General features: G+C 35.8%; 4 protein-coding genes across 12 annotated transcripts in view; 1 reads left to right on the top strand and 3 right to left on the bottom strand.

Annotated features, from left to right (window-relative positions):
* uprt (uracil phosphoribosyltransferase (FUR1) homolog (S. cerevisiae)) overlaps positions 1-1,209 on the top strand; it is an 8,824-nt gene extending 7,615 nt beyond the window's left edge. Inside the window, 1 exon segment of the mRNA NM_207091.2 lies at positions 844-1,209. Within this exon segment, the coding sequence (NP_996974.2) occupies positions 844-950 (107 nt within the window). The 3' untranslated portion in view covers positions 951-1,209.
* The window catches only part of brwd3 (bromodomain and WD repeat domain containing 3), a 134,787-nt gene that overhangs the window by 11,042 nt on the left and 97,304 nt on the right, over positions 1-26,441 (bottom strand). The window lies entirely within an intron of this gene.
* zdhhc15a (zDHHC palmitoyltransferase 15a) lies at positions 1,198-25,735 on the bottom strand. Of its 3 annotated transcripts, none has more exons than XM_073950251.1 (12): positions 25,397-25,735; positions 22,433-22,459; positions 22,234-22,328; positions 19,384-19,498; positions 15,528-15,597; positions 15,082-15,114; positions 11,474-11,594; positions 9,232-9,364; positions 8,598-8,724; positions 6,701-6,801; positions 1,618-1,677; positions 1,198-1,544 (listed from the first exon to the last, which is right to left on the bottom strand). In XM_073950251.1, the coding sequence occupies exons 1-11, from the start codon at positions 25,512-25,514 to the stop codon at positions 1,637-1,639; spliced, it is 981 nt and encodes a 326-aa protein (XP_073806352.1). In that variant the 5' UTR covers positions 25,515-25,735; the 3' UTR covers positions 1,198-1,544; positions 1,618-1,636.
* Positions 25,170-26,441, bottom strand: part of atrxl (ATRX chromatin remodeler, like) — a 38,978-nt gene continuing 37,706 nt past the window's right edge. For 6 of the 7 annotated variants that reach the window (XR_012406049.1, XM_073950831.1, XM_073950832.1 and 3 more), the window contains one exon: positions 25,941-26,441. Coding sequence is in view for 6 of the 7 variants with exons in the window: in XM_073950831.1 (XP_073806932.1) it covers positions 26,247-26,441 (195 nt within the window). In the remaining variant the exon portion in view is untranslated. 7 annotated transcript variants of the gene reach the window in all.

The raw sequence follows: 26,441 nt of genomic DNA, 5'->3' as shown, positions 1-26,441 counted from the left end.
TATCGCCATTCCCAAGAGAAAAAACACATCGGTAGACTTATACTTAATACCATAGACTGGCATGTTTTGTCTGAGTAGATAATCTCTTCAAACTGTAATATTTTTTACATTTAGATATGTACATTTTCGTTAGTTAGTTTTTTTTAAAAACATCTAAACTATAATACATAAAACTGCAGGTTTCAAAAAAGATATAGTTTTAAAATGGATATTTAGTAAATAAAGTAGTAGTTAGAATTGTGTATGATTGTAAAAGGCTGTATTTCAATGTGTAAACATTGAAATGTTGGAAAAAGTTGCAATATTACAATAAAAAATTGTGTATTATTTTATATTTAACAATTGAACATATTGTGTCTAAAAGAAAAACAGAACTGCATTTATTTAAAACTGAAGTCATGAAAAAATCACATTTACTTTAATTTCTAATTATTGAAATTATTTCACAATTAAAAGTCGTTCTTTTAAAACCGTTTTCTCTCTTTTTTTTTTGTTGAATGACATTCCTGAAGACCTCAAACCTCTGTTTACAACTCCTACATTTCTGGCTAAGAAATGTACATTGCTAAAATGGTCTACTTCTCAAACCCCAACTATTTCCATGTGGATTTCTCAGTTGTCAGTCTTTCTTCCTTTGGAGAAATTAACTTATGACCTCAACCACAAACAGGACAAATTCAGATTCAAATAATTTATTTTAAGAGTTCTTTTGGCTTCTTTTTTGTTGGTATTAAACAGATACAATTGTACATTTTATTTAATTGGCAGTGCTTGGGGTTTTTGTCTAATTGTCTTTGTTGTACTATTCCATGACCATAATGATGTGTGTGTGTGTGTGTGTAGGTGCACGGTCCATTGTTCAGGAGTTTCCTGACATCACTATACTGACGACTGAAGTTCATGCTGTTGCTCCAACACACTTCGGCCAGAGATATTTCGGCACAGACTGACAGCCCACCAACTCCACACAATATGACTCCACCTCCCCCTTCTTATTCATTTGTTTTAAAATACTTGACCAGCTCAAATCAAGTGTACATGTGTGATTTGTTCTCTGTATTTTAAGTGCATATGTATTTATCCATGTCTAATGGATAGATCAAAGTGATCTTCTAAAATCATGCGTCTCCATGATACCACTGGGATGAAAACACACCATTTCTGAACATTCTGGAGTGATGATAAATAAATCAAATATTTTCTATTATATTGATTGTCTTTATTTTCTGTTGCCTTTTTAATCCATTTAGCAGTGTCTTACCAAAAAAAGAAAAGCTAGAATGCTCAACAGAAAACCACTAAGGTAGATTTGAGCAGAAAATACTGAATTGAAGCAGTCAGCCGGGACACCTGATCGAGCTCTCTCACACCCTGATCAGTAAAAGAGAGCTTGCGGAGACCTGATCGCTGCTGCAGGAAGTGTTCCAGGTGAAAACTGAGCATTCGGGCAGGTGTTCACCCTCACCCCGCTCTCCCCACGGTCCCGTCAGCTTAACCTGTGATTGAGATCTTTCCAAGAACTGGCCCAGTCCAGAGACTCTATCCTTGCAAATCCAAAACAAAAAAACGCATTAATAATCTATATTTGAAGTTTAAATTGAAAAGCATTTCTCTTACCTCATTTAATTTCTGCCAGTCAGTCCACAGCTATGGTGACAGCGGCCTCCTTGGGTGATGCTGAAGGCAGGACAGAATCACACACAAATAATCGGAAATCAGTAGACACTCACTGGCCACTGTATTATGTACACCTTACTAGTACCGGGTTAGACCTCCTTTTGCCTTCAGAACTGCTTTAATCATTTGTGGCATAGATTTAACAAGGTACTGGATTTTGGTCCATATTGACATGATAGCATCACACAGTTGCTGCAGATTTGTCGGCTGCACATCCATGATACGTTGACACAATGCTCAATGGGTACTAATGGGCCCAAAGTATACCAAGAAAATAACCCCCGGACCATTACAACATCACCAGGATCCTGAACCATTGATACAAGGCAGAATGGATCAATGCTTTCATGTTGTTGATGCCAAATTCTGACCCTGCACATCCGAATGTCACAGCAGAAACAGAGACTCATCAGACCAGGCAATGTTTTTCCAATCTTCTTTTGTGTAATTTTGGTGAGCCTGAGCAAATTGTAGCCTCAGTTTCCTGTTCTTGACCCTGCACATCCGAATGTCACAGCAGAAACAGAGACTCATCAGACCAGGTAATGTTTTTCCAATCTTCTATTGTGTAATTTTGGTGAGCCTGTGCAAATTGTAGCCTCAGTTTCCTGTTCTTAGCTGAAAGGAGTGACACCTGATGTCGTCTTCTGCTGCTGTTGCCCATCTGCCTCAAGGTTGGACGAGATGCTCTTCTGCAGACCTCAATTGTAACGAGTGGTTATTTAAGTTACTGTTGCCTTTCTATCAGCTCGACCAGTCTGACCATTCTCTGACCTTTTGCATATTGTGCTGACAGAACTGCCGCTCACTGGATATTTTCTCTTTTTTGGACCATACTCTATAAACCCTAGAGATGGTTGTGCGTGAAAATCCCTGTAAATCAGCAGTTTTTGAAATACTCAGAGCAGCCGTCTGGCATCAACAACCATGCCACGTTCAAAGTCACTTAAATCACCTTTCTTCCCTAGGCTGATGCTAGGTTTGGTTTGGGCGAACTGCGGCATATCTTCTTGACCATGTCTACATCCCTAAATGGATTGAGTTGCTGCCATGTGATTGGCTGATTAGAAATATGCGTTAACCAGAAGTTGGACAGGTGTACCTAATAAAGTGGCCGGTGAGTGTAGTTTGGTACACCGGCGATGCAGCCCTTTGGCCTCAAGAGGGCAGTATAAACCTAGCATTCTCAACCTACCTTTTTTTTCTAAAATTACAGCAAAATTAAACAAAAATCTTTCTATTAAAAAGCAGACCATTTCTTTTCTAAGCAGTAAGCTATTTTGAAGAATCGTTATTATTACTGAGAGTGGCATATGGAGTGTGTTTGACATCAGTGAGGGAATTTTAGAGTATGTGTGTTTGTAATCCTACTCTTTGTGATAGCACACTCAAGTTAATGACAGAAGCAGAGAGGAGATCACCTTCAGAGACAGCGTGAGAACTGGGATAAATTCAGTCTCCCTCTAAATAAAAGATTTGGGACTGCAGCTCCGACATATAATTGGATGACTCTCTCCAAACTGGGCTCTGATTCATTAGCAAGAAAACTCAATTTGGGGGTGACTGACCAAGTGAAATTATGCACGCTTACTGTGGATTTAGAGATGCCAGCCCAGGGATTTCTGGTGGGCTTTCCATGTCTTTTTATCGACCTATTCTTTTATGTATGAGAAGGTGCAGCCAGTGGAACCTTATTGGTTCGAGACTTTTGGTCTCATTCACTTCCTTTGATTTTTAGGCATAAAAACTGCTTATTATGTTGTTTGATGTTGCAAACTTGTATTTTCTTTTCGTTTCCCCATACTGTCTGTCACAACAACAGTGCATAAAAAAAACAACAGAAACAAAAAAGCCAGGCTACAATTACAAATCATATTAACACCTAAGATATAAAACAAAAAGGAGAAAGATAAAACAACAAGAGAGGGAGATGTATTCAGAATAGAAATCACAACATCACACCTATGCCAATATTCTTTAGATACAACTGTTATGTAAAGGAGGCAGGGACCCCCAGATTTTTCATTTTAGTATCATTAAATCGTTTCTTCTCTATATGTAACACAGAGGTAATCTGGTTTAACCAGCTCTAAAAATAGGGGAGCATTGTGGATTTCCACTCTTTCGATATAATTCTGTTGGCCACCACCATGCCCAGCATGATTGCCAGCTGCACATAATACGGCAATGCTGGATTTGTATGAGTGTAGACAAAAATGGCCAAATCATATTGTCACCTTAGAACTATAAGGTTCTATCTGACATTTTTGTCAAAATTCAGTTATTGACATTCTTATTAAATGACAACTTATTAACATTATGGGATGTTTTTTAGAAGTTGTTTATGTTTTAAGACTTTTTTTATTTAAAAAACAAATGTTACACACATAGGGCCCTATCATACACCCGGCACAGTGTGGCGCAAGGTGTGGCGCAGTAGTCTTTTGGTAGTTTCAGCTTGGCGCAAGAGTCGTTTTGAGGTGTTGCGCTATGCTGTTTAAATAGCAAATGCATTAGCGCTCATTTGTGTGCCCTTAGGCTTTCTGGTCTAAAAAGGAAGGCGTTCTGAGGCGCACTGCTGGCGCGTCGCTATTTTGAGAATCTATAATAGATTTTTCATTAGACCAAAACTAACCCGGTCTAAACTCCAGCGCAGAGTTGCGCATCGCTTACGCACTGCTTAATACGCACAAGAGAGCAATAGGCAAATATCTTTACATATGAAAACATTTTAATATTAAGGATATATATAGGATATAATAAGAATAGATATAGGATATAAATGTAAAGGATTAAAATATTACAAAACATTATTTTCTAGCCTACATAAATATGAATAATCACTGCTTTTATGTCTTCTTCATCTCGGGAGGCTTTTTCAGTTCATTCTTAACAATTTGTTTTTGTATAATGTTATTAATATTAGCAGTATTATTTATTATATCCATATTTATATTTGTTTTATTAAAAACAAGCTTAGATTTGCCCACCTGTCAGGTTTTAGACCATATGGGGCACAGCATGTGTTTTAGGATATAACTCAGGTTTGAGCTCATTTTGTTATTATTATTCATTTATTCGTTTGCTGGAAATTAGAACTGAATTTAGAAATAGTTTTAAAACGAATATTTGCGCTTAACAAACAAAATTATTTATTTATAGGCTATTTGATGTCTGTGCGTAAAGGTTTCCCTATCCAAGAGCGAATGTGAAAATGATCCATTATCTCTCATTCTCACGCAGTAGACGCTCTGTTTAACAGTTTTCTGTTAAAAAACTGTTAACTGTTTGCTTGTGAAATGCTAATTTTTTCCACTTAGACTTACTTTGCGTCCTGTAAATAGTGAATGCGCTCTTGGCGCGACGCAGCTGACTCTTAAAGGGAATGGGAGATGAGACTCTAATTGGTTTACTCTCAAAACACACCTATAACTCATTAAGAAAATAAACTCAACCCTTTTAAACCATGCGCCACGGCGAAAGGCAGATTTCCCGTCCTTAAATTAGCGAAAACGCGTCCTGACATGCCCTGAAAGCATTTGCGCCCTGCGTTTTGCGCTCTGCGCATGGACCGTCAAAGTAGAGCTCATACTGTTTGCTATGGAATGCAAAAACTTTAAAGCTCAAAATCATTAGAACCGCAGACAGAACCTTATAATTACATGACGATATATCACACCCTAAATACCATGAAAATATATCCTGCCAATACTTATGAGGTTTCCTTTTATTTTTACGTACACAACAGTTTACTGGCATTTGTTATGGGACAATTACTAGGAATAAGCAAATGAACCAGAAATTCTAAAACAAAACAAAAAAAAATCACAGAAAAGAGCTTACCTCCACATTATAAATCGTCAATACTTTCAAGGCCGTTTAAGATCAGCCATGTACAAAGCCAACAATAAGCACTGACTTATTGAGACCAAATTTGTAGAGGTCACACAATAGCCACTTCTTTAAAATATGAACAGTATTTTCTAATCATTTAACAGGACAGAGCCATTTGTAAAAGAGGCCAGCTAGCGAAGTGCTATGCAGGTAAACCTCACTCTTCTGACAGACGCTAGAGGACATGGTTCGATCCCAGATCAGACTGACTTGTGTGCTGTAGGACCAGTGGGTTACATGTGGGGGATCGTCCGGGATGGGAGTGAGGTTTAGGGTGGTGAGTGTAACGGAGGCCAGCTAGTGAAATGCTATGCAGGTAAACTTCACTCCTCTGACCTCTAAAGGTGCTCTAGCGATAGATGATAGAGGCCATGGTCTTTAGCCTCCTTGTTAAAGCAACCGACTCCCTTACAAGTAATCACCAGTTCAATCCCAGCTCAGACCGGGTTGGATGCAGTAGGATCGCTGGGTTACACTTTCATCTTACTTTACAGTTAAGGAGATTGCATGTTCTCCATGTGTTTGCGCAAGTGTGCTCCCGGTTTCCCCACACAGTCCAAACACAAGCGCTATAGGTGAATTGGGTACGCTAAATTGGCCGTAGTGTATGTGTGCAAATATGAGATTGCATTGGTGTTTTCCAGTGATGGGTTGCAGCTGGAAGGGCATCTACTGAAAGAATGTTATGATAATAAACTTAGTGTAAAACTATCAGTGCAGTTAAAGTGCCGAGGTAAAGTCACAGCAAACTTTTAGTGGAAAATTTCTTGCTTGATTACGAAGATCACGCATAAAATAAACATTTCCTCATCATTTACTGACAATCAAACGGTTCGAAACTTATAAATTTCTTTCCACTGTTGAACATTAAACAAGATATTCTGAAGAATGTGTGAAAAAAGAAACAGCCATTAACATCCATGATATTTTTTGTTCCTACTATGGAAGTCAACGACTGTTTTTCCACATAATGTTTCAGTGTATCTTCATATGTGTCCAACAGAAGAAAGAAACAAACTGTTCTTGATGAGTCAATGAGATGACAGAGTATTCATTTTTTGGGTGAATTATCCCTTTAATAATACTCCATCCATACGGTCAATTCAGATAGAAAAAATGCATTTCTTACCCACAGTTCTTTGCGTAACACATCGCTCATGTCCGTTCTTCACTGGAGGACCATGAGATGACATCTGGCAGCTCAAGGGGAATGAATGTCCATCTCCTTCACTGTGATAGACATTAAAAGGAAACAGCTGGTAAACACAAGCAATGGCCTTCTGTGTTGTGGCACAGAGTCAAAAGAAATCGAACACACATCTATACGTTTCTGACTGTTGGCTCGGATTACAGCTTGCATTTGGCAGACCAGAAATGACTATTCATAAATTTCATTACTCGGTTTTCATTTGTTCTGGTGTTTCAATATATAGAAATTGGAAAATGTATCACCTTTTGTGTTGAACAGAAGAAAGAAACTCAAACAGTTTTGGTACTTTATACTATATTTGGCAAAAATGTCCAACAGTGGATCTAACATAGAGCAACAGCTTTCAATTACTATATTCTGTTTTTCTGATTATTACCGAAAACAATCATAATATTGTAGTATCATTAATACAATATACAGTAACTATAAATATTTTCTCCAGCAGTTATTATAAAAAATAAATAACAAATCTAGTATATCCAGATGCATCAAAATAATGTAGCTACTAGCTAACAATGTTTCTATATTATACTATACTATGCCTGTCTTATCTGCCTCTGAGTTAACTTAATTCTTCATTACTACTCTTATCAAATGTCCAATCTGCATCATTCTCATGGTCACTAAAACCCATCTCATCCTCACTTTCATCTGCAGGAAGAGACAGTTCTGTCCTTTTCTTGTTTCACATACAAAAGAACATGGTGGTGCTCGCTAATACACTGTTCCCTGTATTCATATCTCTTGAAAAGTATTGTCATTTGATTTTATCTATAATGCAAATGCCCTTAACATACAACTAATCAACATTATATTACTAACATTCATGTTGTTATTGTTACAACTTAAAGGTTCACAGCTGACCTTGCTAGCTAGCTAAGCTATTCCAATATTGCACGTTCCACTATTGGGCAGAGTTTTTTTTTGATGGATTTCAAAAAAAAAAAATTTGATTAAAACTTTGAGTTGTGAATATGTCATCATAACTTACCGGAGAGGATGTCTCAGATTTTTTGTGTGGCTCTGACATGAGTTGATTTGAGTTTTTTTTATTGACGTTTCTATTAACAATAAACGCCTGTCTGTCAGAAATCGCTCTACAGAAAAACACTGCATGTCATGTGACTTAACCAAAGCACATCATTGGCTACAGTAAGGTCTTCTCTTTCCAACAAAAAATTAGATGGTCTGTCTTAAAGAAACAGTGGCAGGGAAATTAACATAAATATCATGTTGCCATATGGTAACACCATGCGGTAAAGGGTTAAAAAAGATTTTTTTTTGGATGTGTGTTTTTTTTTTTAGTTAATTGAAGAATATACAGCGTGTTGTTAATTGCAGAACTCTTCTACTTAAAAAGAAAAGAAAAGAAAACCCTGCAAGTTTTGAAAGAGATCAAGCCTCAGCCGGGTCATAAAAATTATCGCAAAAGTAATGTAACATTACTTTCCATTAAAAGTAACTAAGCAACACAGCTAGTTACTTTTTAGGGGAGCAACTCAATATTGTAATGCATTACTTTCAAAGGTAACCTTCCCCAACACTGTTCAGAGTCCCAATAGTTGGCAATGGCAGTATGTAAAGAAACCACTTGCATCTCTGCAAGTACAATCCTGTTTTGTCTGTCAGATATACTGTGCATATTGACTGGATATATACTTATAATATAACACACATACACAAATGTCTTCACAAAATAGATTTTTTTTAATACTTTACACAAAGATGATGACATAGCATTGACTTTTGTGTTTTGAGATTTGCCTTGTGTGAAAGTACGCTGAGAGTTAAAAGACGATTACAGTTTAATACTGACCTGCTGAATACTGGAAATAACCAGAGTCTCTTTTTCTTTCCAAACACTTGTAAGAAGTTTGCTTGGACACCCACATCAAACGCCTTACTTCCTGGTCCATTCGCAAAAAAAGGGACTGACAACCACTCTGAGGAAAAGAGCGAGAGAGAAAGTGGGAAAGGGAGAAAGCTCATAGTTTAGTTCTAAAGAGAATAACACCAAAATTGGTAACTTTTACAAATTCAGAAAAAAGGGCATATACTGGGTTAGAAGTCCTATTTAAAATCACAAGCAGCAGAATATGTATGAACCTGTCATAAAGTCAGCCAGTAGACGAAGATAGTCAGAAACATCACTAGAGTATATGTCATCTGAATGCATGTTATGCATTTAATTTATTTTTATTCTCTTCCTCCATATTTTTAAACATCATTAGCCATTTTCTGTTTTTGTGTGTATTTTCTTCATTACACATAGATTTTATATGAAAATATATATATATGTATGTATTTTTTTAAATGTTTACGTAATGTCGTCCATTCTTGAAGTATACAATAAACCTCATTTGTATTTAAAAAACAATTTTATAGGAGAAAGAACGAGAATGCTATTAAAACTGCTTAGAAACAACATTCAGATGTAAGGCAGGATTTACCGAGTGTTGTTTTGTTGCTAGTGAGCAGCCAGATGTGGAAGATGAGCAAAAAACAGAGTGTGATGGCAAATATGGCCGATACCAGTGTCAGAAACAAAACATGCAGTTTAACACAACTGTCAAACAGTCTGCCCTGAAACACAGAAGGGGTTGGTGTATGAATGCGGTTATTAATATAATAATTAATAATACAGCAATAATAAAAGCAGTGACACAACACTATACAATTAAGGTCAATTCAATAATATTATTGCATTAGCAAATATACATATACACACACACACACACACACACACACACACACACACACACACACACACACACACACACACACACACATATATATATATAATTGTTAACCCCTTTAAGCTATATTTCTTTTCGATAGTCCACAGAACAAACCATCAATATACAATAACTTGCCTTATTACCCTAACCTTCCTATTTAACCTAATTAACCTTGTTAAGCCTTTAAATGTCACATTAAGCTGTATAGAAGTGTCTTGAAAAATATCTTGTCAAACATTATTTACTGTCATCATGGCAAAGATAAAACAAATCTGTTATTAGAGATGAGTTATTAAAACTGTTATGTTTAACTGCATATATACAGGGTGGGCCATTTATATGGATTCATATATGGATTAATAAAATGGGAATGGTTGGTGATATTAACCTCCTGTTTGTGGCACATTAGTGTATCTGAGGGGGCAAACTTTTTAAGATGGGTGGTGACCATGGTGGCCTTTTTGAAGTCAGCCATCTTGGATCCAACTTTTGTTTGTTCAATGGGAACATATCAAACTTATTGGGAATTTCACAAGAAAAACAATGGTGTGCTTGTTTTTAACGTAACCTTATTCTTTCATTTGTTATTTACAAGTTTCTGACCACTAATAAAATGTGTTTAATGTGCTGCCCATTGTGTTGGATTGAAGATACAAGATACAAGATGTGCAGCACCTGAAACTACGGGTACTGGAGGCCTGTGCTGGTATTTCTCCTGTGGTGTTGCTATCAGTGTGTGAAGAGTGGGAGAAGAGGGTTGCATTGACAATCCAACAAAATGGGCAGCACATTAAACACATTTTATAAGTGTCAGAAACTTGTAAATAACTCATGAAAGAATAAAGTTATGTTAAAACCAACTATTGTTTTTCTTGTGAAATTCCCAATAAGTTTGATGTGTCAAATGACCCTCTTCCTATTGAAAAAACAAAAGTTAAATCCAAGATGTCTGACTTCAAAATGGCCACCAGTCATCACCCATCTTGAAAAGTTTGCCCCCTCACATATACTAATGTGCCACAAACAGGAGGTTAATATCACCAACCATTTCCATTTTATTAAAGTTTTCCATATAAATGGCCCACCCTGTATATGAGTGTGTGCATATATATGTGAAAATATTAAGGTCGTGAATGTAGTCCTCCAAGCTCATGGGAGTCATACACAATATCATTGTTTTTTTTATTCCAGGCAAACTTAAAAAAATAAGACTTTCCCTAGAAGAAAAATATACTAGGAAAAACTGAATTTTTTCCTTGCTCTCTTAACATCACATGAGAATTCATTCTCATTTTCATTCATAACTTTTCATTCATTCTTTCTATTAATATGAATTAAATAATTTTTAATTATTCTTTTTATTAATATTAAATGTATTAATGAATAACAAATTAATTATTTTGTCTTCAACTATGTACATAAGCCGAACCACTGGCTTGATGCAAAAGAACGAATTTTACTGGTTGCTCAAACTGAATCTGATTGGTTCTCATAGTTTATTGTCTGAGTTTCTATTTGCAAATTTGGATGCTGTGAACAGTTCACTAGTCCATATTTAGCTTATATATGTGAATAAAAGTGTTGCATTTGTACCTGTTCTAAAGGGTCAAACATGGATTAAAGCAATCTTCCATGCCTTGAAATAAGATAAACATGCAAAATGATAACTGTTTTTAAAGGGTGAACTAACCGTAGAAGACTCACAAATGCTGTAAAAGTATTGCTTGTTTGTTCTTTTCTTTAGTGTATTTAACTAATGTAAACTAATTAATCATAATTATGGCATACATGAGAGTTCAGTACACTGCAGAAATAATAAAAAATAAAATGGACCATCACATTACATAATTTTGACTTGTACTTTCTAATGAATGTAAATGTTTGATGCCAAGTGGCTGTGTGCTCAGCCTAGTCTTGCTAAAATGTGTATTGCGGAGACAGAAAAAGTACCCACCCGCCACAGCTGGATGACAGTCGGTGTGACTGTGGAGACGATGAGTAGACAGTACAGCAGCGAGTACAGGAGGAACAGCATGAAGAACTTATAGTTGGAGAATCCCATACAGTTATTCAGCCTGAACAAATTCACAACAACAACCGCACAAAAAAAAGAGGACAGCAAGTCCCATTGTTATTCAATAAACAAGACGCAACATCCTCAAGTCAATGAAACTAGGTAAATGAAAGCCCTTTTTGGCTCAAATTTCCAATAGCATGCACATTCAAAAACTCATAACACATTCAGGTCAGTTTTAAACAGTTTGTTTTTAGGAGCCTTTAGATTTTAGTAAGGGGTACAAAATGTTAATTTTAAGAGCCTCAAATACACTTAATTTAATTAACTTAACTCAAATTGTCCAATCTTAAAATAAACTTTTACATTTAGTGCGAGTCATTTTGATTCATACAGTAGGCGTGAACAGGAGACTTTCAGGTGCAGAAAAATATCTTGAAAATTTATCTATAAAGATATATTAGTGTCCAAAGATTTGTCAAATATATTTACTGTTTATCTGTACTGACAAACCATTACAGTGCAAAAAACTAATCTCTTTAATATTAAAGTAAACATTTATTCAAGTAAAAGTATTTGTCTCCTTTAGTCTTAAGGTATTTCTTATATTGCTTTTATGTTATTAGTAATAAACATGAAGACATGAAGTGTTTTTTTTTTTATAATTTTACTTAAAATAAAATGATTAAACCCAAAGAAGTCAAAATCTGAGATTCCCAGATTACATGTGGGCGATTCTAGACTTGAAACATGAAACAAAATTCTGAAATAACTCAAATTACATGTCATGTCTAAAAATAATGTTAATTAAAAAAAAGGAGTTTTGCTTCTTTTTCAAACAACTTACTTTAAATGTGCTAAAACAACTAAATTCTTGAGGTTTTTTAATACTTAATTATTTTTTATTCAATCAACTTAAATTTGTAAAAACAATTAAGCTAACAATTGATTTGAGCTAGGACAACACTAATGAATTGTATGGAACTCTCCTATTTGTCCAGTGTTTGTTTGTGTGTGTATTTAGGGACAGTTTGTCTTAAATATTTAAGGTTTCCACTGTATCAATTTTTGAACCCCCCTCTGCCTGCAGAATCATACATTCAGCTTCAATTATCATGATCTAATTTTTACTTTCTGTTTACACTTAACTAAGTAAATTAAACATGTACACAACTCATCAACTTTCTGTAGTATTTGTAATATAAATTATAAATGTATTATTTTATTTTTCAGGTGTCTGTCCCTATGGTCAACTGTTACACAGTATACAAAAAGGCAGAATCAACAAAGCACTAACAGAGAAAGCAAATGACTTGCTTCAAGTGGTGTCACTTCTTCTGGTGGGAAACTCTGGAAGGCATTTAGGCATTACATTTATTCTACTCTCATACATTTGTACAACATGTTTTAAAATAAACCAACACTAGATTCATCATTTATCAACTCTGCTATTGTGATATTTCAATGAATTTCTCAAACACCCTAAGCATTACACAGAATTCATTCATGTTCCTTTGGCTTAGTCCCTTTATTAATCAGGGGTCACCACAGTGGAATAAACTGCCAACTATTTCAGTATATATTTTACACAGCAGATGTTCAGCCTGCAACCCAGTACTGGGAACACCCATACACACTTATTTACACATACACTATGGCCAATTTTGCTTCCCTAATTCACCTATAGCAGATGTCTTTGGACTTTGGGCGAAACCGGAGCACCCGAAGGAAACCCACATTAACACAGAGAGAACATGCAAACTGGCCCAGCTGGGACTCGACCTTCTTGCTGTGAAGCGACAGTGCAAACCGCTAAGCCACCTTGTCACTCATTGCTTAAAATTATAATACATGATATTCAATTGTAGACTTGCTATGTGGTCGCTGATTTCAGGTTAGCATCTTTAGCTAAAGCAAAAAATGTCAACTATGTTATGGTCAACACTATTATTGGTTTAAAAAGTGTAACAAAACTTGAAACAAAAATCAGTAACAATCAAATATTCCATTCACATTAAACTATTTTAATTATTTTATATTAATATTAGAATAAAGATTTAGTTTTACTCAGTTCAGATTCAGTTTGAAGTCAGTGATGGCCAAACTAGGGCCCGCGCTCCAAAATTGGCCCATTTAACCTTTTGATTTGGCCCGCCAGAGGGAGAATAATGGGAAATTGGGGATGTTTCGAAATTGTCAACTCAAATTTAATGTAACCCTTTGTTTGTTTTATTGTTAAAAGCTAACTGAAATTAAATGTTTCAATTAAATGGAGTAAATTAATCAGACTTAGTCTAAATGTACAGTCACTTGATGGATATGACAACACAGAAACTTCAGTGAGCAAATCAGGTCAAAGGCAGATTCTGCTTGACTAGTGTATTCAGCATTGAAATCCACTGTGTTATAAACGTGATTGTTTATGTTTTATTGCATTAAGTTATAATTTAAAAACTTATACTGCATTAGTGAACACGATTTAAAGTTATGTTTTCTATTTATTTTGAAATATTAGGAAATAAATTAGAAAATTTACAACTTTAATGAAATATAGTTTGGTATTGGTTTGGTAAATCAGGTATTTGGCCCTTCAAATGAAAAAGTTTGGGCACCCCTGCTCTAAATGATACAGTTGTCGTGTCCCAGTTAAAGGAATATGAATGGAAAAATGCCTTAAATGTATACCTGCAATTCTAAAATGAGGCATGTGCTTATTGATTCAATACAATAATAAATTCAAATTACCTTTCTTACCAACACACACACTTTTATATTAACATACGCACCAGTTTGGGGCGAAGCAGTGGCGCAGTAGGTAGTGCTGTCGCCTCACAGCAAGAAGGTCGCTGGTTCGAGCCTCGGCTCAGTTGGCGTTTCTGTGTGGAGTTTGCATGTTCTCCCTGCATTCGCGTGGGTTTTCTCCGGGTGCTCCGGTTTCCCCCACAGTCCAAAGACATGCGGTACAGGTGAATTGGGTAGGCTAAATTGTCCGTAGTGTATGAGTGTGTGTGAATGTGTGTGGGGATGTTTCCCAGAGATGGGTTGCAGCTGGAAGGGCATCCGCTGCGTAAAAACTTGCTGGATAAATTGGCGGTTCATTCCGCTGTGGCGACCCCGGATTAATAAAGGGACTAAGTTGACAAGGAAATGAATGAAATGAATGCACCAGTTTGTAAGTGATTCATGAAGAAATAGAAGTTTTTACATTTTTAAATAACATATTCTTTATAAAAAGCTACTAATCAAAAATAATATTGATTTTATTTGACTTAAAAAAAAAAAAGATAATTTTAAAATAAAAAAAGATTCATATTTTATAAAATAACATACTTAGTTTCCAAATCTTACCCAAAAACACAGCAACCTAATATTATGAAGGCTAAGTGACAAACAGAAAATCCGAACTACTTAAGCAAAGAGAACTAAATTCTGAACTAAACTGATTAAAAATGACAAAACATTTTATAAAACCCATCAATAAGCACTTCAAAAGAACTAAAAACATGCATGTTGAAAGTCAACTATGTAAAATGTGTCCGTTTACAAACCACAGGCAGTGATGATCCATCTTTAACACACACCTACAGAAGAAAAAAAAAAAAAAAGAGACAGACCGCATGAGTGAAGTGCACAGGCCACAGGAACTATTCTCATTAAATAATAATAAAAACCCAGTGTAATCAGACACACACACATAGAAAATCTCCACAACCGCACACCATCATCATCATTCTCCTCCATCTCACTCTCGCTCATACACTCCGAGCTGGACTTTAATCAAAGGCTGGAAACCTGATCCTGACAGAGAGAAACTCATTTGAGAAGATTCGCTCATATAAATGTGACCAAGAGCTTCAACAACATCCTGTAATTATCGCACACGCTCGCAGATCGCATTTCTACGTCTCGCTTTCATTCAGGCAGGAGTGTGTGTGGATGAGTGGGAGATGCACTGATACACACAGACACGAGAAACAGAGAGGCAGATTCTTACGTTTGGCAGACGGAGCAGTGATGGCAGCGATCTGGTTTGATCAACTGGCAGTGATGACAGAACCTGATAGCTGAGATGAACACACACACACACAGACAAGCAAATAAATAAATAAATAAACAACTTTTTCTCTCATACGTTTATTAGAATAGCATAGATTGATTGTAAAATATGTTAAAGTATATTAATAGATCATTTGAATTTTACTTGACATAAAATTTTAAAAACTCAGACATAAATATGTGCTTTAACGGGCATCTACTACTGTCTAGATTCAAGTCAAGGCTTTTAATTCACAAATAGATCACATCAATCCATATAATTAATGATAAGCAGAAAAACAAGATAAAGAAAATAAACAGTATTTTTTTTATGGACTTTACAGCGTTTAACAAAATGTTTTTTGAATATCCTGGTTTGTGAAGAGGACAGCTCAACCAAATATTAACAGGAATATCTGTAGAAATAGGTATTTGCAGTTATGTATTATGTACTAAAACTATTTATTCACTTAATAAGAAAATATATTGTTATCATTTGTTGTTATTATAATTATTATTAATAGTAGTAGTAGTTATTTTCTTTCTTTTTATCTCTCCAGGCATGCCAATATATATTCTATTGTCGGTTGTGTTGACATCAGTGCTCCTGATTCATTCATTTTTTTGTGTCTTATTACTTGGCTCCCTGAAATACTTTAGCCCGAATGGCCAAGGATGATCTTGCCAGTTGTTTTCTCAGAATAAAGCCTGACAGGTTTATCAGCAGCCCAACGCAAAGTGGATGGTTGTTGTTTAAAAGGGCTTTATTATATGAAAAAAACAGATGTACATTATTCCACTTATTCTCCTTCAGCTTAGTCGCTTTATTCATCAAGGTTCACCACAGTGGAATGAACCGCCAATTTATCCAGCATGTTTTAAAGAGGATGCCTTTCCAGCTGCACCCCATAACTGGGGCACACACACATTACAGCCATTTTAGTTTATTTAATTCACCTATACCACATGTGTTTGGACTGTGAGGGAAACCGGAGCACCCAGAGGAAACCATGCCAACATAGGGAGAACATGCAAACTGCACACAGAAATGCCAACTGACCCTGCTGAGACTCACAAACAAGTTTAAAATTCATCCCAGTAAGTTGTGGCCTACAGAGTTGGACTGGTGAACCCAAAGGCTGCCAAGTACTGTGCATCCGGAAAGTATTCATAGCGCTTCACTTTTTCCACATTTTTTGTGTTACAGCCTTATTCCAAAAAGCATCAAATTCCTTTATTTCCACAAAATTATTAACACAATAGCCCATAATGACAATGTGAAAAAGATTTTTTGAAATTGTTGCAAATTTATTAAACATAAAAATGATTAATTGATGCACCTTTGGCAGCAATTAAAGCTTAAAGTCTTTTTGAATGTGATGCAACAAGCTTGGCACACCTGTCTTTGGGAATTTTTGCCCATTCCTCTTTGCAGTACCTCTCAAGCTCTATCAGGTTGAATGGGAAGTAACGGTGTACTGCCATTTTCAGATCTCTCCAGAGGATTTAGGATTTAGCTCTGGGCTCTGGCTGGGCCACTCAAGGACATTCACCGAGTTGTGTTGAAGCCACTCCATTGATATTTTGGCGGTGTGCTTTAGGTCAGTGGTTCTAATACTATTTTCACCAAGAACCACCTCAGAAAAAAAATTGTCTCTCCAAGTACCACCACAATCACTAGTATTGAAATAAAGTACCGTAGTTGGCCAAATTAAGCAGCCACAGCACTGCAGAGTTAGAGTCATATTCATTTAACAAAGTAATTTTCCAAACAAAATATGAAGCTGATCAGTCAGTTCTTGTCGCGTGACTCGCGTTGCGGCACTCTGGAAAGTTAGGATGTTTTCAAGTGAGTATGCCTGTAATACACAAGCACATCGTGCTGCATTACTCATTCTGCTAGCCTGTGGGTTAAATTTTGGCACTCAAGTGACCGAGATGTAACAAGAGAATACAGTCATTTTTCAAAATAAAAGATTTTTCAAAATAAATTGTTAAATCACTCGGATTATAAATAAAATGGAATTAAGATTTTTTTTGTGGCCCGGTACCAATTGATCTATAGACTTTTGCCGGTCTATGGTCCAAGGATTGGGGACCCCTGCTCTAGCATCTAGTATCTCCTCTGCAAGCACCACGCACCTCTTTTACTAGTTCTGCACTGATTTAATCGATTTTTAGCAGCTGATGATGCGATGCATTAAAAGTAAACGTTCTAAGCACAGCGCTTTGATTGTAGGCTTTAGAGAACAGCCAATGTTTATCACATTGGTGTTATCTTACACATCAACTGATGAAAATTGTATTCATTACTCAGTGATTCCTCCAAGTACCACTAGAAGTAAGCCTGCGTACCACTAGTGGTACACGTACCACAGTTTTAGAATCACTGCTTTAGGTCATTGTCCTGGTGGAAGATGAACTGTCGTCCCTGTCTAAGGTCAAGAGCACTCTGGAGCAGGTTTTCATTCAGGATGTCTCTGAACATTGCTTTATTCATCTTTTTTCTTCTGACTAGTCTTCTAGATCCTGCCGCTAAAAAACATCACAACAGCATGACGCTGCTGCCACCATGCTTTACAGTAGGGATGGTATTAGCCTGGTGATGAACGGTGCCTGGTTTTCTCCAAACGTAATGCCTGGCATTCACTCCTGTTCAATTTTAGTCTCATCAGACCAGAGAATTTTGTTTCTTGTGGTCAGAGTCCTTCAGATGCCTTTCGGCAAATTCCAGGTGGAGAGTGGCTTGTGTCTGGCCACTCTACCATACAGGCCTGATTGATGGATTGCTGATTAGTTGATCACCTCCCTGACTAAGGCCCTTTTCCCTCGACCACACAGCTTAGATGGCCAGCTCTAGGAAGAATCCTGGTGGTTCCAAACATCTTCCACTTATGGATGATGGAGGCCACCGTGCTCATTGGAACTTTCAGAGCAGCAGAAATTTTTCTGTAACCTTATTAATTGCAAAAAAAAAATTCACATTGTCATTATGGGTATTGTGTGTAGACTTTTGAGGAAATAAATGAATTTAACCCATTTTGGAATAAGGCTGTAAGAAAAAAGTGGGAAAAGTGAAGTGCTATAAATACTTTGCGGATGCAATGAAGGTATCGCTGCAACCTGGAGACCTCCAAGTGGGAGGTATTACACCGCAAGTAAGTTGGGTGACCCTCCAAATTAGGAGGGATTTCAACTGCAGGTGGGCTAGTTTTAGATGGTGTAGGAGAAGTAGACATTATTAAAACACATCAGGTTACTGTGAGGTTGGGGCAGGTGTAGATGTTATTAAAACACAAAAATTGGCTTCGAATAGCTGCCCACTGCTCCGGGTGTATGCTCACAGTGTGTGTGCTCTAGTGTGTGTTTGTGTGTGCCTCACTCAAAAGTGTTTGTGCATACTTGGATGGGTTAAAAGCAGAGAACCAATTTAGAGTATAGGTGAAAACCATACTTGACAAAGGCTCACTTCACTATATTGGGTGCAAAAAAGTTGTTCCTTATAAATCAAACTCAAAAAAACAAACTTAAACACATTCAAAGCCACAGCTCTAAATAATCAGCATTTGAATATTCCAATCTGTAACAAAGCAGTGCAGGAATCACTGAAGCAGATTCACTGAAAGCCATTCAAAACACACTAATAGCAGATACAGTGACTGTGAAGGAATCTAGAGTTCAGTGTCTTCGCCTCAATTACATGGTGCTAATACTCACAGGCTCATTGTGAACTGAGTTACATTTGGTCTAGGTCCTGTTTAGTTTTGTTATTTAAGCTGCAACTAATTAGTAATAGCACTCAAAGGTTTCCTGACCTCCAGTTGCTGTACGCGTGTGAACTGGGAGCTTCTGGGAGATTTCCAGAAGAATCGGACTCTTCGCCACATCGTCACGTTCAAGCTCATAGAGCAGCGAGTCTGAAGTAGAGAACTGAAACCGAACACAGACACCCGCACACACACACAATTAGTAAATTAGATGTCGGTGCACTGAGAGGGAGAGGGGTTTCTTTTACTCTCATTTGTCACGTATGACATGCCTGACTTGAATAACTTGCGAGTGGATGGACTGACCCCCGTAAGAGCCTGAATCTACTGATCTCTTCTAACTGAGGGGGTGAACCCAGCAGAAATGTGAAGTAGATTAAATTCCACTAGCAAAAGAGTCATGAGGTTTACTATGGTAGTGATGGAAGGCCATACCCATGCTATGAAGAAAGGCTATTTTTTACATTCCCTAATTAAAGGGAGAGTTAGTTTAGTTTATTTATTTATAAAGTACAATAAAACAACAGTCGTTGACCATTGTGCTGTACAAACCTAAAAGCTAATTATCAAAAATAGACAGCAAAAGATAAAACATACCACACAGCATCAACGATAAATTACAAGACACCAGACAGGTACAATAGGATCAATTTTCTCCCTATTTAAAAGCTCTTTCTAGGAGGTGTAGTTTAAGTTTCCCTCTGAACAAAGATTCATTGGAAATTCTTCTAATGGACACAGGTAGCCCGTTTAACATTTTAGGACCTACTACAGAGAAAGCTCGATCTCCTTTTTTCTTTAAATTGGATCTGAGAATTACTAGTATTTTATGGTTTGATGATCTTAAACATTTGCCAGACATTTTAACAGTAGTACGATTAGAGAGATCAGTCTGAGCCTGACCATTTAATACCCTAAAAACATATCGTTTTTTAAAATGTAATATTTTTTTTAACTCAATTTTAAAACATATCAGCAACCAACTTAGGGAACACAGGAAAGGGGTAATGTGTTCAAACTTGCAGGTGCCAGCACGAAGCCAAGCAGCTGCATTTTGGACCACTTGAAAATGATTTAGATAGGATTGGCCAATACCCACATAAATTGAGTTACAGTAGTCCAAGCATAATGACATAAAAGCATAGATTAATCTCTCAAATTCCGCACGTTTACCCCAAAGTGAGAATTTTCTTTTGGTTTACTCACCCTTAAATGGTTTCAAAACTTGAGAGTTTTTTTATTATGCTGAACACTAAAGAAGATAGTTTGAAGAAAGCTGAAAACCATTACAGGTTTGACTTTCATTGTAGGAAAAACAGAATCTATGGATGTCAATGGTTACATATCTCAAAGAAAGAAACTCAAACAGGTTTGAAAACATTTCAGGTTAAGTAAACAATGACAGAATTCTGTTAATGAAATGCTTTTATGGAATTTGAAGGAAAAGTTTGAGGATTGTCATTATTCACTCACCCTCCATTTGTACCTAACCCGGTTTGGCTGTTAAACTCAAAAGATATTTTGAAGAATGCAAGCAACTGATAGACATTGACAATAGTATTTCCACCCTCCCTACACTATCAGAAATAAAGTTACGTCACTGGTACCTAAAAAGAACAAAAGTGTTCCCCTTAAAATTTGTAGGTAGTAATTTATACCTTTGAGGTACCAATATGGAGCCTTTAAGTACAAATGTGTACCTTTTGAAAAGGTACCACACCAGTGACAGCCCGCGTACCTTTATTTCTGAGAGTGTACTATGGATGGCAGTGGCTACAGGTCTCCAACATTCATCAAAATTTAATGTTCCTAAAAAATAGAAACACAAATGTTTGTAACACTTGACAGTGTCATTTATTAATTCTGGGTGAATGTTCTTTTTAAAGGCAATGAAGTGAGAAAAAAACATCAGAATTTATTACAATCTATTTAAACTACTTGTAAACGCTACTTTGATTTTAAAAATAACTTACATTCAAACTTACAATAACAGCAAGAATACCAACTATAGCTAAAATTATAAATACATTAGTTGTCCCCTGCACCAGCATAAAATATTGTTTATTAAAGTCAGGCACTGCAGATTTGTTGCTGAATAAATTAAATACTCAGGCTTTTTGAAGAAGGTTGGATTCTGATTAGTTGTGACGTTTTTGTTGTTCATCTTCTGCACATAAAACAATCTAAAGGTAGCTCCCATTATAATATCAGTTCTAATAGTATTAGTTTATGAAGTGGATTTTTAAGATTTAGAATGAAACATTTTAATGAATCTTTATAGTCCTTATTGTGTAGTGCCTTCAATCTGATGCCAAATGTGGTTTAATTACACGTTTTTAGTTAATTACGAGTTTTTAGTTATGAATACAAGAATCATGAGAAATCTGATGTTTTGAATGTGACCTTTGGAAAAAAAAGAGCATCTCTTTATTACTGGTTATTTACAAATCGATATTAAATCTTATCCAACACTAATAAAAGTATCATAATGTAATTGATATTTGGCTATCATGGACTGTAATGCTGGTTGTCTTTGACTTTATCGCTCATGTTTCACACTGAAGTCAGCCTAGCTTAAAAAAAATAACAATTAAAAACTGTCATAACAGCAAATAACAGAGATTTGAGTGCAGCAAAAAGGCATTAAGAATATCAAATGTTACAGAGAAAAAGTTGAGTTATATGTGATTATTTTGAAGCATCTATGATGACAGGCCTAAAGTGAGTGAATCAAGTAGTCGTACTATTGTACTTACTATATTACTCACAAACTACCAGAGGTAGGTGCTTCAAAGTATAAAAACATTGTTGCAGCACCATATCCAAAATCTTCACAAGTTCAGTAGGTGAACTTGAGTTTAATGTTTTGATAAAGAACCTTTTATAATGTTACTGTACCTCCACAGAAGGAGAAGACGGTGGAGTGGACACTGCTTTCCAAAACGACCACGAGAACATCCCAAAACACAGGTGGAACAGGCAAAGGAACACCACTGATAGAGACAATGTGTACACTAATTACCAATCAAAGAAAGTGGAAAACATCAAAACTAATTGTTTTCACATAAAAACTTTATAGAATACAAAGATGGCTTACCTCTCTGTGTTGCACTGCTCAGCAGGACTGTCAAACAAAACATTTACAAAATTCAAAGCAGTTATTCACAACATGACTCATATCCATGTTAACTGGCATTATAATCAACTTTTTGACCTTTTGTTCACGGGTTATTATAAAAACAAAAAAAGTCAAAACAAATTTGCATCACATCTTTATTTTAATGCCATGTCAGATTAATCTTCATGGCAAAAACTATTTACAATACAAAAATAAACAATACTGACATAGAAACAAAGTTGTATTCCATTCTTTTTTTAAATTCTTAGTGGTGTCAAACAATTTAACCAAAGAATTTGATCCGTCGTTTACGGGAAGTGGAAGTTAAAGAGTTAATCAAGTTTTAGATTTGCTAATAAAATGTATGAGGTTTATTCAGTGCAAGACCATCAATTTAACCAATAAAACATGAGTTACATGGATATAAACAGCTACTACATTCCTATTCCGCTAATTGTAGTGCAGAGTTGCACACACACAACGCATTTATGCGTTTCTCCAGATTGAATCAAAATGCAGAGTAGTTTAGCTTTACGAACTAAAATACGTTATTTTGTGGTGATGGTGGATTATGAGGTGCCGTATAGGATTTAAATCAAACTTTGCTTATCAACACATACATAAAACACGTGTATATACACCTATAAATTACTCGCATATACACCTATTCTACTGGATGTTCAAAACAACACAGATGAAACTTGTGTATATACATATAAACTTGACGCATGAATACACCCACATACACACGCGCATACATATAAACTCGATCCTCACATAAACACTCACATTAACACATGCACATACATATAAACTTGCTGCATGCAAACACACCTATACACACTCGCATATACATATAAACTTGATCTATGCATATACACCCATAAACTCCCACATAAGAATATAAACTTGATGTGTGCATAAACACCCAAATCACACTTGTGCAAACATACAAAATAAAATTCACAAACATATATACAGTAAGTTGTGTATATACATATATGCAAGTGATTTCAGATGTGTGTATGCATGAATTTTCACAGTAAAAGGAAGTTATTTCACTTTAAAAGGAAGTAGTTTAATTTCAACGTAAAAGTCCTTTGAGTGTAATGAGCAAGATTATTATTTGTCATGAATCAGGTTATTGCAAACCTTAAGAAACAGAAATAATGCGATTAATAGAGGAATTACATCTGTTGAATTATGAAAATAGATTATGCTAATTCTAAAAAAAAATAAAATAAAAAGGTAATGCAAAGGAATGCTCCTGCAAAATTAAAGGTTTATTATGCAATTAAATTATTGAAAATGTTATTATGGTTTAATAAATATAGGGTTGCTTAAGTAATCATTTTGAATAAAATATGTTTGTCTAATATTAGTTTTTTATGTTTGTTTTATTATTGGTGTCACTATTCGTCAAGGGTTATGATACACACTTATGTCCAGTAGGGGGCAGGAATGCACTTAAGTGGGTTTTCCTGTCACCAATAAACAGGCTAATGCACCAAAATGCTGGATGCCAGCTGCTGTAAAAATATAAGTAGTAGTTATTAAACACAAAAGGAGTGTCCAGAGAATATATATAGCTTTTCCATGGGGGTTAACTTGACCAACATGATGAGCAGAGACTTTTAATCGGCGTTTTTTTTTTTTTTTGTATATGCTGAATAATTAACAATCAAAATGATACCAACATCTTGCAATTTTGACACCCACATTGTAAAAACATATAAAAAGCATAATAATTATAAAAATGTAAAAAACAAAACAAGAAGACTATAGGCTGCATTAACATTTGCAATAGAAAAGAGGAGTTTAGTTTGAGTATACATTTATATTTATAATTCTGGTTGCTTTTTGAATGTCCTTTAAGGGTTCTATCTGTCCATTTATATTGGTGCATGTAATTACCTAATTAAATGAAAAGATTTTAAATAAAAATATTTCTTATTTTGAATAGTCTATTTATATAGACTCATATTTTATATAACACGTTCATAATTTAACATATTTAATCCCTCTATTAATCACATTATTTCTATTTCTTAAACTTTGCAATAACCAGATTCGTGATAAACGTTTGTGAATTTTATTTATTTATTTATTTTTTGTACGTTTGCGTGAGATGTTATAGGTGCATGTAATTAGCATGCAGTGAGTTTGTGTATGTGCGCGTGTTGTTGAGGGTGTATATGCATAGACCGAGTTTATATGTAGCCTATATGCGATTATGTATAGGTGTGTTTGCATGCTGCGAGTTTATATGTATGTGCATGTAAATGTGGGTATTTATGCGAGAATCGAGTTTATATGTATATGCAAGTGTGTATAGGTGTGTTTGCATGCAGCAAGTTTATATGTATGTGCATGTGTTAATGTGAGGATCGAGTTTATATGTATGTGCGTGTGTATTTGGGTGTATTCATGCGTCAAGTTTATATGTATATACACAAGTTTCATCCATGTTGTTTTGAACATCCGGTAGTATAAGTGTATATGCGAGTAATTTATAGATGTATATACACGTGTTTTATGTATGTGTTGATAAGCAAAGTTTGATTTAAATCCTATACGGCACCTCATAGTGGAGAGCATCATTTATTTTCATCAAATCTCATCCATATACAAATGTAAAAGTCCCATGAACGTTTAGTTGGTCTTAAAACACATCTAGTTAGTTAAAGGCAATAAATAACACGGATAACGTGATATTGTGAAATTCAAAACAACTTTAATTCATAGTAAACAGTCATATCAAAGTCTGAAAACATAACTTAAAAAGCAAACCTAAATTTACAGACGCTGAAGCCAAATGTGTATCGTCGATTAGGCTCTCTTATAGACTTTTTTGAACGTTTAATATAAAATCTAGCGTTTAAATATCAATAAATCTGCGTCATTAAACTCTACTTTGAAAGACTGTGCAAAACCATTACTCACTCCAACAGAAGGGAACGACATAGGCGTAGTATGACCACATCACGACCACGATAACAACCAGAACCGGGATCCAGAAGAGAAGCCGCGCGCAGCGCCGGAGACACGCGGGGAGAAGCATCACTGTGTCGGCGTAGAGCAGCGCGAGCCCCGCAGTCTCTGGGCATCTGCGACCGGACCAACGGGTCCATAGTGGTCAAGTACAGTAATAAGAGGAACAGCGCCTCCACAGGACACCTACATATTATTCCTATATTAATTACACACCCATATTATTTCTATATTAGCTTATTGCATGTAAACAGCAGTTAGCTCGCAGTAAGTTAGCTCACCCCAAAATGCACATTTTCTCACCGTTTACTGACCTTCAAGTTCAAAAAATGTTTCTTTTATCCACTAAAGTTATTTTAAAGATATTGGCAACCGGATGGTAGCCAAACATTCTTTAAAAATATTTAATGGTAAACAGAAGAAACTCATTTAGGTTTGAAACAAGTAGGTAAACGATAAAAAAATGATCTTGGGCAAACTATTCCTTTTATTTAACTTTTTGAAAACTTAATTATTTTGGATTTTCTTATTCTGTATCCCAGTTTTTTTTTTGTTTTTGTTTTTGTCCAAAACATACTTTCCAACATGCTAATACTTGGTTTTGAGGTAGTTAGAAAAGCAGGTCTCAAACATCGAGTCCAAATAGTGTATAAAAATACATTATACATCAGTACAACTGACAACAGTCCAGGTCTGGTCTCTGGTAAGTTTTTCTGATGTTAAAAATACATTCATATGGGCAAACATGCTGACATTTATCATCAAGAATCCCATGTTTTCCACAAATGTAAGAGGAAGTGGGCTAAGAACTGGGTTTTGATGGCAAAATTGAGAAAGCTGCATTGGATTGGTTTAGCAGGAATCTGATGTAGGAGTTGTTAGCCCAAGCAGCGGAGTGCTGGGCAGTGCCCGGTCTGACAGGCAGTGCAGCAGGAGTAGCGTTCCTGGGCCTATAGACAACGGCTCCACGAGTCATAGGCGGCCGAGTATGAACAAA

The sequence above is a fragment of the Danio rerio genome, chromosome 5 (genome assembly GCF_049306965.1).
Source record: "Danio rerio strain Tuebingen ecotype United States chromosome 5, GRCz12tu, whole genome shotgun sequence".
In the NCBI taxonomy this organism is placed as follows: Eukaryota; Metazoa; Chordata; class Actinopteri; order Cypriniformes; family Danionidae; genus Danio; species Danio rerio.
The sequence above is the reverse complement of the archived record's forward strand: the minus strand, read 5'-3'. Positions and strand labels throughout refer to the sequence as shown.